At 44.5% G+C, this 16,504-nt stretch overlaps 1 protein-coding gene across 1 annotated transcript in view; it reads right to left on the reverse strand.

Annotated features, from left to right (window-relative positions):
- Positions 1-15,964, reverse strand: part of COL6A6 (collagen type VI alpha 6 chain) — an 86,551-nt gene extending 70,587 nt beyond the window's left edge. The window contains exons 1-5 of the mRNA XM_075271928.1: positions 15,898-15,964; positions 15,222-15,809; positions 13,598-13,669; positions 2,685-3,302; positions 84-644 (exon numbers count right to left, since the gene is read on the reverse strand). Coding sequence (XP_075128029.1) covers positions 84-644; positions 2,685-3,302; positions 13,598-13,669; positions 15,222-15,809; positions 15,898-15,964 — 1,906 coding nt within the window. The remainder of the gene's footprint in view (positions 1-83; positions 645-2,684; positions 3,303-13,597; positions 13,670-15,221; positions 15,810-15,897) is intronic.
- Positions 15,965-16,504: the final 540 nt, after the last annotated feature.

A 16,504-nucleotide genomic window follows, 5' to 3' on the forward strand; every position in this document is an offset into this window, starting at 1 on the left:
ACTGTACATTCCCATCTTATTTATGAAAACTCTTTCCATATTCAGTTTCCCGTGCCAATATATGACATTAAATGATATCTTACCTTTTGGAGAACAGATTTGCAGAGCGATTACATTTTTTATGTCTTTCAAAGAATCAAAGTCATACACATAATGGACTCTTTTAGAATCTCCAGCTATTTCCAGCAACTGAGTCATGTTAGCTTGTTTAACTCCAATTGCATATACATTTATTTTGTTTTCTCTGAGAAACAGAGCAGCCTCCTTTACACTGTCTTGAGATTCTCCATCTGTAAGAACAATAAAATACACAGGCACATTCCCTGCCCTGACATTTCTGGGATCTAATATTATATTACGGGTGTCATTTATAGCTGCTCCTGTGTTGGTTCCTCCACCTCGTTGCCTGATGTTCTGAATAGCCAGTTTTAAGTCGGTTTTACTGCGAGTAATACCAATCTCAATCTCCTGTTGACTGACATCAGAGTATTGTACAGCACCAAAGCGAACCTTCTGGGGCCCTATGTCAAACATTTCCACTAGCTCCACCAAAAATGTCTGCATGGCTTCAAAATCCTGAGGATAAATACTTCCAGAACCATCAATGAGCAGATAAATATCAGCAAGATCTGTGTTGAGACATCCTGCAAAAACCCCCAAAAACATTCAGTTAATAAAAATGAAACAAATAAACATTAGCATTATAATAATTATTATAACATTATAATAGAATCTTACTATATAGTTACTACTATAGATACATTTTTTATACAATTTTACAATTTTTTTGATTGCCATAATAGACATAGGTATATGAAACACTTGTATATATTATGCAGGTGTCCTAGAAGGACCTTCTTGTACTTAGTTATTTTGTAGAAGCGATGTATCTAGTGGAAAATAGCTTCATAATATATACCTGATGGAACATTCAGACTGCACATTAAACAGAAGCCATGGGATCCCATAGACTTCCTCTGATGCTAAATTACTGCCCCATACACATCAGATCTAGTATGGAGCCTTATTACAGTAGCGTGCCTAAGGGTCCAATCTTATTATTTAAAATCCAACTTACAGAATAGAAAATCAAATATCAAATTTGGATCTTTGGGTGTTTAATACCGGTTGGAGATGTGTTAGTGTTAACTGGATATTATTTACAAAATATATTTGCAAAACTTTTTGTTTTCTGTATTAAAGAATGATTTATTTTATCATTCAGAGATGTAATAATTTTTTATTATAGAACTTAGAACATTTAGTCATATCACCCTAATTTAAAGGGACCCATCACATTGACCACATAATCCAATCTGCAGGTAGATTGTTAGAAAGCAGGAGGAGCTGAGCAGACTGATAAATGTACTTGCAGGAAAGTTTCAGTATTACTAGTAATTTTTTTATTTAAAGGGATTCTACCATTGAAATGAATTTTTTGGCGATCACACGTCAGAATAGCCTTTAGAAAGGCTATTTGTCTCTTACCTTTAGACGTGGTCTCTGCTGTACCATTCCTTAGAAATACCTTTTTTACCGGTATGCAAATTAGTTCTCTTGCAGTGATGGGGGCGGGCCCCAGCGCTGAAAATGCGATGGGGTTGTCCCCACTGCTGCTCGAAAACACGCTCCAGCGACGCTTCTAACTTCGGCTGGATCCTCCCCTTCTTTTGTCATCTTCCTTTGCGTCACCTCCGACGCCTGCGTAGTTGGCTCTGCCAGTGAGACACCAGCATGTCGGCCGGTGGCCATTTTTTGGAGGCTGCTCCTGTATTGAACTACAAGAGCAAGAGCGTCCTCCAAAAAATGGCCGCCGGCCAGCATGCGCACTCGGCACTGCTGGTGTCTCACTGGCAGAGCCAACTGCGCAGGCGTCGGAGGTGACGCAAAGGAAGACGATGAAGGGGAGGATGCAGCCGAAGATAGAGGTGGCAGTGGAGCGTGTTCGAGCAGCAGTGGGGACGCCCCCATCGCATTTTCAGCGCTGGGGCCCACCCCCATCGCTGCGAGAGAACTAATTTGCATACCGGTAAAATCCGGTATTTCTAAGGAACGGTGCAGCGGAGATCATATCTAAAGGTAAGAGACGAATAGCCTTTCTAAAGGCTATTCAGACGTGTGATTGCCAAAAAAATGAATTTCAATGGTAGAATCCCTTTACATAAAAAAATTACTAGTAATACTGAAACTTTAAATATTTGTTCCAATCTGGGTTTAGGTTTCCAGTGGGTGGCCATAGTCAGAGAATGACAGTTATCCCTGTAAAGCACACAGTACAAGGAATGCCATGAATGACTATGTAGGACCACCCACTGGACTCCTAATCTCAGAATGAATAGAAGGTTCAGTGAATAGAGGCAGCATGGTGGCTCAGTGGTTAGCCTTACAGCCTTGCAGCGCTGTAGTCCTGGATTTGAATCCCGCCAGGAACATCTGCAAGGAGTTTGTATGTTCTCCCCGTGTTTGCACGGGTTTCCTCCCACACTCTAAAGACATATTGATAGGGAAAAAAAAAAGTTTTGATGAATAAGATACTGACATTTTTCTCACAAATATGTATATCAATCAGCTTAGCTCCTCCTGCTGTATAACCTGCTTCCAGCAGATTCTACTGCATTTCCATTGTGATGGGTTCCCTACGTCACAAGTATTTTGTCATGTTAATAGAATTATGAGAATTCTACCTTGTCTGATTTGATCTGACTGTGCTGGTGAGGTCACATCTTGATCAATAATGTTCACAATCATCTTCAGTAAAGTGTCTGCTTTGTCTGAAAGATCCGAAAATGTCTTCACCTTGATCTGAAATTTGTTAAATGGAACTGATGAAATCTCATTCATTTGTGTTTCATTAGCATTGGAAATACCCACAGTAAACACTCTGACATGTTCTTGTTTAAGTAGAGCAGCAGCCTCAATTACACTATCTGCAGAAGACTTGTGAGTGACCACGATTGCTATTTGCTCTAATCCCTGGTTCTTTCTGCTTGCCATAGTATCACCGAATATTTCACTCCTTGTAAAATTCATTGCACCACCAATATTTGCAATCTTTTCAGTTGATATTTTCAGTCCACCTATAAATTCCTCCACAATAGATTTGCTGGTTCCTGTATGAAGGGAAGCAATTAATTTTGCTTGGCTGTTGAATTCTACCAGGCCCACATGGGCACAGTGGTCACTTATCTCCAGATCAGTCAAGGCATTAGTTAAGAAATTCTTCAAGTCTTCACTTTCTGATTTTGTATGTACTGAAGTGTCCACAATGAGCACCAGATCAATCGCTATACTTTTTTCACAGTCTGTAAAGAGATTAAAAAAAAATTGTGAAAACCATTGAAAGATAGTCACCACTTAGAGTAAGTTCACATAGTCAAATCAAACCTGTAAAACAATAACATCATAATACTGAGTTTTATCATTTGGTTACCTACAGTCTGTCCATTTATAAGGAAGCACTCAAGATTCTCATATTGTAGGAATTCATAGAGAAACTAATTTTCTGTCAAGACAGACACATGTATCTTTCCTTATCTGTCCTCTGGATTGAACATATTCAGATATGTATATCACAAGTTAAGGAGGTTTTCTAAGAACAATGGGGAGTATTTATTAAACGTAATGCTGACTTGTCCTGGAACGGAAAGTAACAAGCTCATTAAAAGTCATAAGTAGGGTTGAGCGATCGGGATCGGGATTCCAATCGGCGATCGAGAAAATTTCACAATCGCCATCGGAATTCCGAACACGATCTTTTTATGTGGGATCGAGATTAGTGATCTTTTCCCACAATGCTTTGCTTAGCCTTCACACTGAGTATATGCTGTATACTCAGTGTGAAGGATCCGCTGCAGTTCCATAGGAATGAATGGAAGCAGCCAGCACACAGCTTAACCCCCTGCACGCCGGCTGCCTCCATTCATTGGAATGGGAGGCTAAACTAACATCTGTAGCAGCTACTTACCTCTAGAGATGGCTGCTCCGCTGCCCTCCTTCTTCTTGCCTCGCTGCCCCGCCTCCCAGGTTAGTGTTTAAAGCGCTAGGTAGGCGGGGCTTGTGGCTTAGGAGAGTGTGGGCGAGTTCTGGGAGGGGAGATGTGACGTCTCCCCTCCCAGTACCCGCCCACACTCTCCTAACCTGGCAGGGAGGGGGCAGGGAGCAGCGTGGAGCGGTAGCGAAGCAAAGAAGAAGGCACCGGACACCGGACCAGCCATCTCTGGAGGTAAGTGGACACCAGGGGGGACTAAGTAGCCAGAGTATTTTAAAAAAACTCCTCTGGCTACTTTAGTGATTCACTACACAGCGTGGATTCTAACAATTGTTAGATTCCATGCTGTGTAGTGAATAGGATTGCTTTTAAAATCCGATCTCCGATTAATTAAAAAATCCCATTGACTTGCATTGGGATCGGAAATGGGATCGAGATCGGGTTCAAATGAAAAATGATCAGAAATCGGATTTTAAAATCGATCCTGAAAAGTCAAGATCAGCTCAACTCTAGTCGTAAGATGTTACATTTTTATTTCCAAAAACTGATCAAGTGCAAAAGTGGCAGGGGTTTCTCCTCCCGGAGCTTCTGTGATTTTCTCATCCTTGTCAGGTCTTACATTTTCATGGAGCTAAGGCTCTATGCACACGTGCAGCATAGCCAATCTAGCACACTGAAATTATTACCTATAGTCCTGTAAATACACCCATGTAATATCATGGGTCCATATAAGCGCCATGACCTCAAGGACAACACTCAGGACAGCTGCTATTCCTGAGTTCCGTTTTGCAACATGGCTCAAAGAATGAACATTAGTGTGCATTTAACCTAAGGTCACAGGTCAGTGAAGAGATTTTCTTATATGGTTGTTATGCCTCCAGCAGGTATCTCATATTACCTGTCATAGCTCCATCTAGTGGCCATTGTGCAAATTACAAACTACCATACCTTTTTTTATGTGTCCCACTAGAGTCACCGTAGTTCCCGCCCACAACTTGGTGTTTTCACCAGGCTACACTGTAATTAGTCCTTTTCACTTCAGGCATAGACCCTGCCACACCATCTTATACCTTCTCTAAGACTTGGGCCTTAAGTAGCATCGTTGGTATGTAATAGCTATACCCAGCACTATACCTTCATGTATTACATATATTGTTATGTTTCCACACTCCCTAGCATAATTTCTATATGTAGTTCTTCTAGCTAGTAGACCATGCTCATTGAGCCATACCCCGCTCCCAAGCAACAGCAGACCCTTTGAGACGAGATCTCACATCTCAGCAAGCTCCAGGAACTCAGATACGTCAGTGAGTAACTCCATGGCCGCCAGGACCCGCGCAAAGGCTGAAGCAGCCAAAATACGCGCAGCATTTGCAGAGAAGGAGATGCAAATGGAGATAGAGAGAGCACGCCTGGAAGCAGCCACTGCAGAGCAACAACTGCACATAGAGAGAGCACGCCTGGAAGCAGCCACTGCAGAGCAACAACTGCAACTAGAGAAAGCACGCCTAGAAGCTTCACTGAAGAAGCTAGCACTAGATAGGGAAGTAGCAGCCGCTATGGCAGAAGCAGAAGTCCTAGAGGAAGCAGTAAACCTCACAAGTAACAGACCCGGCAGCATACTTGGACCCGAACCTAGCCGCCATGACAGCATGCAGCGTACCTCAAACTACGTGCTAGGACATGTCAAACCAGAAAGCATTCTGCACACTGGTCCAGAGACTGAGACCACCCCGGTTGATGTGTCCCTGCCAGATCCCGTCACACAACAAACACCTTCAGCTTACCATCGTCTCCCAACGCAGCCTGTACCCAGAGTGAAAAATGCCCACAGCGCGGTCATATCTCTTAAGAGAGAACGGGAAGATGCCGGCTACTACAGAAACAACACATTCTCAATCGGCTACGGCCCACCACATCCCCTACTCAACGGCTCCACTCCAGAAGTGGCACCCCCAGATCCTACGGCGCCTAGCTTTTACCAGTTCTTCACGCGACGTGAACTGGTAACCAAAGGACTCACAAAGTTCGATGACCGTCCCGAGAACTTCAGAGCCTGGCGAGCCTCATTTGAAGACACCATTAAAGGTCTAGGTCTTTCGGCAAGAGAAGAGGTGGGCCTCCTGGTCAAATGGCTAGGGGACGAATCAGCAGAGCACGCTAAACGCCTCAGAAACATCAACGTCAGGTACCCAAGCACCGGGTTGAGCATGATATGGGAGAGACTCGAAGAGTGTTACGGCGCACCAGAAGCAATAGAGAATGCACTCTTCAGGAGGATTGACGCCTTCCCCAAAATTACCAACAAAGGCCTCCATAAGCTGAGGGAATTGACGGACCTACTGTTAGAGCTCCAATCTGCCAAAGTTAGTGGAGACCTGCCAGGCCTTGTGCTCTTAGACACGGCACGTGGCATCAACCCCCTTGTACAGAAGCTGCCTTATAATCTACAAGAGAGGTGGATCAACCAAGGTTCTAAGTACAAACAACAACATAAAGTTCCATTCCCTCCTTTCTCCTTCTTCGTAGACTTTGTGCGTCAACAAACGAGGGCTAGAAATGACCCCAGCTTCGACCTCGCAGCCCTCGACACCACCTATTTCAGAACTGGTAAACCTGCAGCGATCGGCAACTCGAAAGCCATACCGGTTGCTGCATACAAAACCAACGTGTTCCCCGCAAACTCCTCACGTGAAACTTACCGCACTGTAGAGACCTCAACGGAAGACCCGTGCAGAGAATGCCCTCTGCACAAGAAGCCTCATGCACTGCTAAAATGCAGAGGTTTTAGAGAGAAGTCCATTGCAGATCGCAATGCCTTCCTCAAGGAGAATCACATTTGCTACAGATGCTGTGCATCAGCTTCCCATCTTGCAAAAGACTGTACAGCCAACATCAAATGTGCAGAATGTGACAGCAGAGAGCACAATACAGCCTTACACCCAGGGCCAGCGCCATGGACTCTCACACCCTCAGACCTGGGCACAGAGCATGGCGGGGAGGAGGTAGAGACAACACCTCCTGAAGTGACAACCCAGTGCACCCAAGTCTGTGGGAGAGGGCTTAACGATAGATCTTGCTCCAAGATCTGTCTCGTTACAGTTTATCCCATTGGCTACAAGGAGAAGGCGGCAAAGCTATATGCAGTCCTCGACGAACAAAGCAACAGGTCGCTTGCGAGCTCATCCTTCTTCAACATGTTCAAAATTGAAGGACACAGCTTCTCATATTCACTCAAGACATGTTCAGGTGTGAGTAAAGAAACAGGAAGAAGAGTCACCGGCTACCAAATCGAATCTATTGATGGCGAGACATCCTTACCTCTACCTACTCTGATCAAGTGCAACCATCTTCCCAACAACAGGGAAGAAATCCCTACACCGGAGGCAGCGCTATGCCATGAGCATCTCAAACCCATAGCACCCCTCATCCCTGCCTTGGACCCAGAGGCTCAGATAGTGCTCCTGCTCGGAAGAGACATCATAAGGATCCACAAGGCGAGAGAACAAATAAACGGCCCTCACGATTCCCCATATGCTCAGAAGCTTGACCTAGGGTGGGTCATTACGGGCAACGTTTGCCTAGAAGCTGCGCACGCATCAACTACAGTGAACGCTCTCTACACAAACTTATTGGAGGTCGGACCCCCACCTCCTTCCCAACCATGCCCCAATAGGTGCCTCATAGAAGAGGAGCCCGCTAGCATAACTCACCCTGAACCAACAGAAGTCAAGAATAGAGATGAGCGAACAGTGTTCTATCGAACACATGTTCGATCGGATATCAGGGTGTTCGCCATGTTCGAATCGAATCGAACACCGCGTGGTAAAGTGCGCCAAAATTCGATTCCCCTCAAACCTTCCCTGGCGCCTTTTTTGCACCAATAACAGCGCAGGGGAGGTGGGACAGGAACTACGACACCGGGGGCATTGAAAAAAATTGGAAAAAGTCATTGGCTGCCGAAATCAGGTGACCTCCATTTTAGACGAATAGTGGATTTCAAATCCGGGTCATATGAGAATGTGAACTTTGTGACTATGAGACAGGGATAGCTGTACAGGCAGGGATAGCTAGGGATAACCTTTATTTAGGGGGGAATGTTATTAAAAATAACTTTTTGGGGCTCTATCGGGTGTGTAATTGTGATTTTTGTGAGATAAACTTTTTCCCATAGGGATGCATTGGCCAGCACTGATTGGCCGAATTCCGTACTCTGGCCAATCAGTGCTGGCCAATGCATTCTATTAGCTTGATGAAGCAGAGTGTGCACAAGGGTTCAAGCACACCCTCGGCTCTGATGTAGCAGAGCCGAGGCTGCACAAGGGTTCAAGCGCACCCTCGGCTCTGATGTAGGAGAGCCGAGGGTGCACTTGAACCCTTGTGCACCCTCAGCTCTGCTACATCAGAGCCGAGGGTGCGCTTGAACCCTTGTGCACACTCTGCTTCATCAAGCTAATAGAATGCATTGGCCAGCGCTGATTGGCCAATGTATTCTATTAGCCTGATGAAGTAGAGCTGAATGTGTGTGCTAAGCACACACATTCAGCTCTACTTCATCGGGCTAATAGAATGCATTGGCCAGCGCTGATTGGCCAGAGTACGGAACTCGACCAATCAGCGCTGGCTCTGCTGGAGGAGGCGGAGTCTAAGATCGCTCCACACCAGTCTCCATTCAGGTCCGACCTTAGACTCCGCCTCCTCCGGCAGAGCCAGCGCTGATTGGCCGAAGGCTGGCCAATGCATTCCTATGCGAATGCAGACTTAGCAGTGCTGAGTCAGTTTTGCTCAACTACACATCTGATGCACACTCGGCACTGCTACATCAGATGTAGCAATCTGATGTAGCAGAGCCGAGGGTGCACTAGAACCCCTGTGCAAACTCAGTTCACGCTAATAGAATGCATTGGCCAGCGCTGATTGGCCAATGCATTCTATTAGCCCGATGAAGTAGAGCTGAATGTGTGTGCTAAGCACACACATTCAGCACTGCTTCATCACGCCAATACAATGCATTAGCCAGTGCTGATTGGCCAGAGTACGGAATTCGGCCAATCAGCGCTGGCTCTGCTGGAGGAGGCGGAGTCTAAGGTCGGACCTGAATGGAGACTGGTGTGGAGCGATCTTAGACTCCGCCTCCTCCAGCAGAGCCAGCGCTGATTGGTCGAGTTCCGTACTCTGGCCAATCAGCGCTGGCCAATGCATTCTATTAGCCCGATGAAGTAGAGCTGAATGTGTGTGCTTAGCACACACATTCAGCTCTACTTCATCAGGCTAATAGAATACATTGGCCAATCAGCGCTGGCCAATGCATTCTATTAGCTTGATGAAGCAGAGTGTGCACAAGGGTTCAAGCGCACCCTCGGCTCTGATGTAGCAGAGCTGAGGGTGCACAAGGGTTCAAGTGCACCCTCGGCTCTCCTACATCAGAGCCGAGGGTGCGCTTGAACCCTTGTGCAGCCTCAGCTCTGCTACATCAGAGCCGAGGGTGCGCTTGAACCCTTGTGCACACTCTGCTTCATCAAGCTAATAGAATGCATTGGCCAGCGCTGATTGGCCAGAGTACGGAATTCGGCCAATCAGCGCTGGCTCTGCTGGAGGAGGCGGAGTCTAAGATCGCTCCACACCAGTCTCCATTCAGGTCCGACCTTAGACTCCGCCTCCTCCAGCAGAGCCAGCGCTGATTGGCCGAATTCCGTACTCTGGCCAATCAGCACTGGCTAATGCATTGTATTGGCGTGATGAAGCAGTGCTGAATGTGTGTGCTTAGCACACACATTCAGCTCTACTTCATCGGGCTAATAGAATGCATTGGCCAATCAGCGCTGGCCAATGCATTCTATTAGCGTGAACTGAGTTTGTACAGGGGTTCTAGTGCACCCTCGGCTCTGCTACATCAGATTGCTACATCTGATGTAGCAGTGCCGAGTGTGCATCAGATGTGTAGTTGAGCAAAACTGACTCAGCACTGCTAAGTCTGCATTCGCATAGGAATGCATTGGCCAGCCTTCGGCCAATCAGCGCTGGCTCTGCCGGAGGAGGCGGAGTCTAAGGTCGGACCTGAATGGAGACTGGTGTGGAGCGATCTTAGACTCCGCCTCCTCCAGCAGAGCCAGCGCTGATTGGCCGAATTCCGTACTCTGGCCAATCAGCACTGGCTAATGCATTGTATTGGCGTGATGAAGCAGTGCTGAATGTGTGTGCTTAGCACACACATTCAGCTCTACTTCATCGGGCTAATAGAATGCATTGGCCAATCAGCGCTGGCCAATGCATTCTATTAGCGTGAACTGAGTTTACACAGGGGTTCTAGTGCACCCTCGGCTCTGCTACATCAGATTGCTACATCTGATGTAGCAGTGCCGAGTGTGCATCAGATGTGTAGTTGAGCAAAACTGACTCAGCACTGCTAAGTCTGCATTCGCATAGGAATGCATTGGCCAGCCTTCGGCCAATCAGCGCTGGCTCTGCCGGAGGAGGCGGAGTCTAAGGTCGGACCTGAATGGAGACTGGTGTGGAGCGATCTTAGACTCCGCCTCCTCCAGCAGAGCCAGCGCTGATTGGCCGAATTCCGTACTCTGGCCAATCAGCACTGGCTAATGCATTGTATTGGCGTGATGAAGCAGTGCTGAATGTGTGTGCTTAGCACACACATTCAGCTCTACTTCATCGGGCTAATAGAATGCATTGGCCAGCGCTGATTGGCCGAATTCCGTACTCTGGCCAATCAGCACTGGCTAATGCATTGTATTGGCGTGATGAAGCAGTGCTGAATGTGTGTGCTTAGCACACACATTCAGCTCTACTTCATCGGGCTAATAGAATGCATTGGCCAATCAGCGCTGGCCAATGCATTCTATTAGCGTGAACTGAGTTTGCACAGGGGTTCTAGTGCACCCTCGGCTCTGCTACATCAGATTGCTACATCTGATGTAGCAGTGCCGAGTGTGCATCAGATGTGTAGTTGAGCAAAACTGACTCAGCACTGCTAAGTCTGCATTCGCATAGGAATGCATTGGCCAGCCTTCGGCCAATCAGCGCTGGCTCTGCCGGAGGAGGCGGAGTCTAAGGTCGGACCTGAATGGAGACTGGTGTGGAGCTATCTTAGACTCCGCCTCCTCCAGCAGAGCCAGCGCTGATTGGTCGAGTTCCGTACTCTGGCCAATCAGCACAAGGCCAATGCATTTCTATGGGGAAAAGTTAGCTTGCGAAAATCGCAAACTGACAGGGATTTCCATGAAATAAAGTGACTTTTATGCCCCCAGACATGCTTCCCCTGCTGTCCCAGTGTCATTCCAGGGTGTTGGTATCATTTCCTGGGGTGTCATAGTGGACTTGGTGACCCTCCAGACACGAATTTGGGTTTCCCCCTTAACGAGTTTATGTTCCCCATAGACTATAATGGGGTTCGAAACCCATTCGAACACTCGAACAGTGAGCGGCTGTTCGAATCGAATTTCGAACCTCGAACATTTTAGTGTTCGCTCATCTCTAGTCAAGAACTGTTCCTGCAACAAAGGTACGGGCCACTTGGGGTGTATGATCCCCCAAGAGACTAAAGAAGATGATAAGGTAATGCCCTCCAATAGAGACAAAACCTTCTTAAAGATAATGGAGGAAGTTTCCTTCAAACGTGAAACAAATAGTAGAGCCACACCGCCACCTCTCAGGCCATGGGGAGGCCATCTCCCCAACAATAGAGATCAGGCACCAAAGTGTTCTCCTTCACCCGGATCCAACTCTCAAAAGAAACCAGAAAGGAAGGGACGTCTCCCCTCATCCATGAACCAGCGACTAGAGCACGGCCGCACAGAGGTGACTTCACCCCCAACAGAAATAACATCAGGCTACAGCCACAACGAGACTATGAGACCTTACGTCTACGCGAACGATAGACCCCAAAGAGGTAGAGAGTCAACAGTCTTTCACGACCCAACGAATAGACCTCCTTATGAAGACCCACGTGGACAACTAGAGCCAGAATCCGACTCAAAGATTCGGCCTCAAGTTTCCACAGTCACCACGACAGTTCCCAACGTGCCGCTTGGGCCCAAACGCCCTACCAAGCTCCCTGTCTGGAAGTTGTTATGCAAAAACCTATGGCGGCGAGTGCAGAACTTGGTAGTTACCTTCTGGAAAAAGTGGGGGCTACAATATACCCATACTTTACAGGCAAGGAACAAGTCGCAAGCCAGCCAACCCAACACGAGAGTTGATAACATGGATCTTCCAAAAGACTCTCAGTCCAAGAGAAATGAAGAGCCTCTGGGACTGGCGACCAGAATGTTCCCAAGTGAAGGCGGGAAAGCCCAGAAAATGGAACCCAAGGATTACAGGCAAAGTGCACCTAGACCTCTCTTCAGATCAGTGACTGATTCAATCTCACGGTTCTCCCCAGAGACATCTTAGTGTGGTACCCTCGGGTACCAGGCGGGGAGTGTTATGCCTCCAGCAGGTATCTCATATTACCTGTCATAGCTCCATCTAGTGGCCATTGTGCAAATTACAAACTACCATACCTTTTTTTATGTGTCCCACTAGAGTCACCGTAGTTCCCGCCCACAACTTGGTGTTTTCACCAGGCTACACTGTAATTAGTCCTTTTCACTTCAGGCATAGACCCTGCCACACCATCTTATACCTTCTCTAAGACTTGGGCCTTAAGTAGCATCGTTGGTATGTAATAGCTATACCCAGCACTATACCTTCATGTATTACATATATTGTTATGTTTCCACACTCCCTAGCATAATTTCTATATGTAGTTGTTCTAGCTAGTAGACCATGCTCATTGAGCCATACCCCGCTCCCATTTCAGACCACATGTAACCATACGCCTCATAGATGTCTATTACCTCCCCATTACCACAATGTTACGTATCTGATGTACCTTCCAGCAAGATACATGTATAGTTTGTGTCATAGTGTGCTGTTATGTAATAGTAATGCCTGCATAGCCGTGTCATGGAAGATTACCACATGCCCATTGTAACTGCAATGTACTGTTTTCTGTTCCCCAGTTTCACCCTATCCCTTGTAATAAAAGCAAAGTTCGGACACCTCTCCAGAGTGCATGAGTTACTAGGAAGGAGTTTAGCTGCCTGTCAACCTATACCCCACACACATAGGGAGGACAGAACAATGGTAGTTGTAACTGCTGTAACTGTACATTTAACAGTTAATCTGTTAATATTTGGCCACAAAAGATATTTAGGATATATCTACAGGATATGCCATAAGTCTCTAATAAATGTAAGTTCCACCTCTGGGACCCGCACCTATTGCTAAAGTGAACAGCCCAGCTCCATTGCTACTACTAAGTAAACATCATTCGGTTAGACTCAATGATGTAAACACTGAAGAGATTGCATTCCCTTTAAAAAAATGAGAGCTAAGATGTAGTAATGTCACCTGGCAATGAAGCAATCTGTATAGTACAGACATCTGACACAGCCTCAACTGATCCGTGTCGCCATAAAAAAAATCCTAGAAAACCCCTTTAAGTTTTTTTTTGTTTTAGTAAAATGCACACTTTCTTGATAAAATATAGGAAAAGCAAGGCAAAAAATGACAAAATCAGTATACAGAAATGAGACTACCATGGAATATTACCTATAGTTTGGTTATTTATGAAAACGGGTGGGATGACAGTTGGTGAGGATGCTGTAGTAAACGCTTTGGTATCTAAAGGAAATAGTAAAATAAAGTTATATATTACAGGCAAAGTCAAAACTTTTCTTGTTAAGGTTTATTAAAACCCATCACCTTGAGTGTAACTAGGAACAGCAATGTACAGTAACTTTCATAATATATACTGTAAATAGTAAAATCTTAATGACAGTGGATAAAAAAATATAGTTCTAACCTCTATGTTATGTAAGGCAGATAATGTTTAATTCATGTAGTTCAGGGGTCTTCAAACTTTTCAAACAGGGAGCCAATAGATTATATGCTCCACAGTAGTGCTCCCCACAGTATTACATACTCCACAGCAGTCTCCCACACAGTGTTATATGCTCCACAGTACATCCCCCACACAGGATTATCTGTTCCTTAGTACACTCCCCCACACAGTATTATCTGCTCCTCCATACACCCCCCACAGTATTATATGCTCCTCAGTACGCCCCCCACAGTATATGCTCCTCAGTACGCCCCCCACAGTATTATATGCTGCTCAGTACGCCCCCCCCACAGTATTTTATGCTCCTCAGTACATCCCCACTGTATTATATGCTCCTCAGTACACACCTACACACACACCTACACATACATACATACACATACCCACACACACACCGGATTCCCTGTTAGTGAGCGATCCGGGCGACTGCGCACAGACCACATGCGGCGGGTCGGACAAATGTCCTCGGTGGGCCGCATGTGGCCCGCAGGCTGTAGTTTGAGGACCCCTGATGTAGACGTAGTAAGTATAAAGGTTGAGAATAAATGTTTGTAGCTTTTTATTTGGTTTATTATTGCCAGGAATGTTTCTTGAAATGAGTGAATTTCTATAATTTATCTGCAGTAACTCCTATGTGAAAATAACACAGGCTGGGGTCAGATATAATATAATTGTTGTGGATTTGTAACTGAGTACAGTACAATGCAAGTGAATTGGGTTTTATAAAACAAATTCTATCCGTATGTGGTGTACTTGTTCAAGATTCTTGACCACTTAACAATTCAGAGAGTAACGTTTGTGTTAACAGGTTCTGCGGCAAAACATCCCCAAAAGGAATATGTAACCTTTAAACCAAAGCTCTTTAAAAAGTTTAATCTGGATAGTTATGATAACAATAATAAAAACATTAATATATTTTGTTAATATGGCAATAGATATATATATATATAGAAATAATGATACATTGTTATTTCACTATTTGTCTTTGCTAGTTCATGTGTCCATCAGTAATGTTAATTTATACATTATTACTTTAAATCTGTTAAAATACTTTTGTTATTTTTGACGTGCAGTAAAAAAATTCATGTCCAAAAAGACTTTTTCTGCTTTGTTATATTGAAGGTTATAAGACTTAGGATTAGTTAATAAGTTTAGAAAAGAATAACAAGTAGGTAATACGTTATGGGTTAAAGCGTGAGACGTGAAGGTACATGCTCTAGTTTTATTGGACTTGTTAATGTTTTAATGGTCCTATTTATGTTCTTTCCAGTAGTCTGCCAATCCATCAAAGATGAATGGGCATATAAAGTATAATAGTTGACTTTCTCTCACCTGGTGTGCTTGACAAATAATAATTATTTTTAACCACATCTTGGATTGTGGCAAACATATCCTTCGAAAATGTAGTTAGGTCACGCACATTGTTTATCATAAAAGCAAACTGGGGAGATGTGGCCATTGCTTCCAGCTGAGTTTTAGAGGCGTCCTTTAGTCCCACTGCAATAATCCTGATACTTTCCTGTTTTAGAGCATCAGCTGATTCTTGAACGTCATCAAGAGAAGGCCCCGACGTGATCACAACAAGAACTGGCGGATACTTTGATTTGTCTCTTATATTTATTTCATTAAATATGGATTCCTTTATTTTGCCAAGGGCATTACCTGTCATTAAAGACCCGCCTTCGAAATCAAATTTATTTTTTATATAACTTATTATTGGGTTTTTTGCTTTGTAGGTAGATAGAGAAAAATCAACCTTTAGATCATCACTGTAATGTGCTAAACCAATCCGATACTGATTAAGACCTATTTGCATTTGAGAAACTGTTCTTGATACAAAGGATTTCACTTGGTTGAAGATGTTTTTTCCCATATTATTGGAACTGTCCACCAAAAATACAAGATCTGCATATTCCGGGACTGAAATAATAAAAAACAAATTACAATGAAATAAATCCAGGCGATAGCTTTGAATTTATAGACCAATATTTTGCATTGATAGACTTACTGGTATCTTGACCAGATGATAGCTCCAGCCAGTTAGCCATCGCAAGTAAGTAAAATATAAATTTCATTTTCAGAGCACCGAAATGTAGTTATTGATGGGGTCTAAAGATAAAAAAAATAGTATAGTAAGCAAGGCAAAATAAAAAAAAAAACATAATCATGCAATATACAATAAGCATCTTCTAATGGTGGCTGCAGACGGCCAGCATGTTACCCTTTATTTCTACTTCTTTGCCGATTTTTGGATGTCTATATCATATAAACAAAGGTGTGACTGTTATACAGATATATGGAAAAATACAGTTGCTATCAAAATTATCCAAACTCCATTATAAATTAGGGTTACTTGCAAAATTTACAACTTGTAACAGACTGCAATAAAACAATCCAACAAGAACCATTTAACTAGTTCAACATAACTAATATAGCAAGTGGTTTCTCCAAATTCTGCACAAAATGTCTAAGAATTGTTCAACCACTTCAGAAGAAGCATCTTTACTAGAGATGAGCGAACAGTAAAATGTTCGAGATTCGATATTCGTTTCGAGTAGCCCTCAATATTCGACTACTCGAATCGAATATCGAACCCTATTATACTCTATGGGGGG

The sequence above is a fragment of the Leptodactylus fuscus genome, chromosome 4 (genome assembly GCF_031893055.1).
Source record: "Leptodactylus fuscus isolate aLepFus1 chromosome 4, aLepFus1.hap2, whole genome shotgun sequence".
NCBI lineage: Eukaryota > Metazoa > Chordata > Amphibia > Anura > Leptodactylidae > Leptodactylus > Leptodactylus fuscus.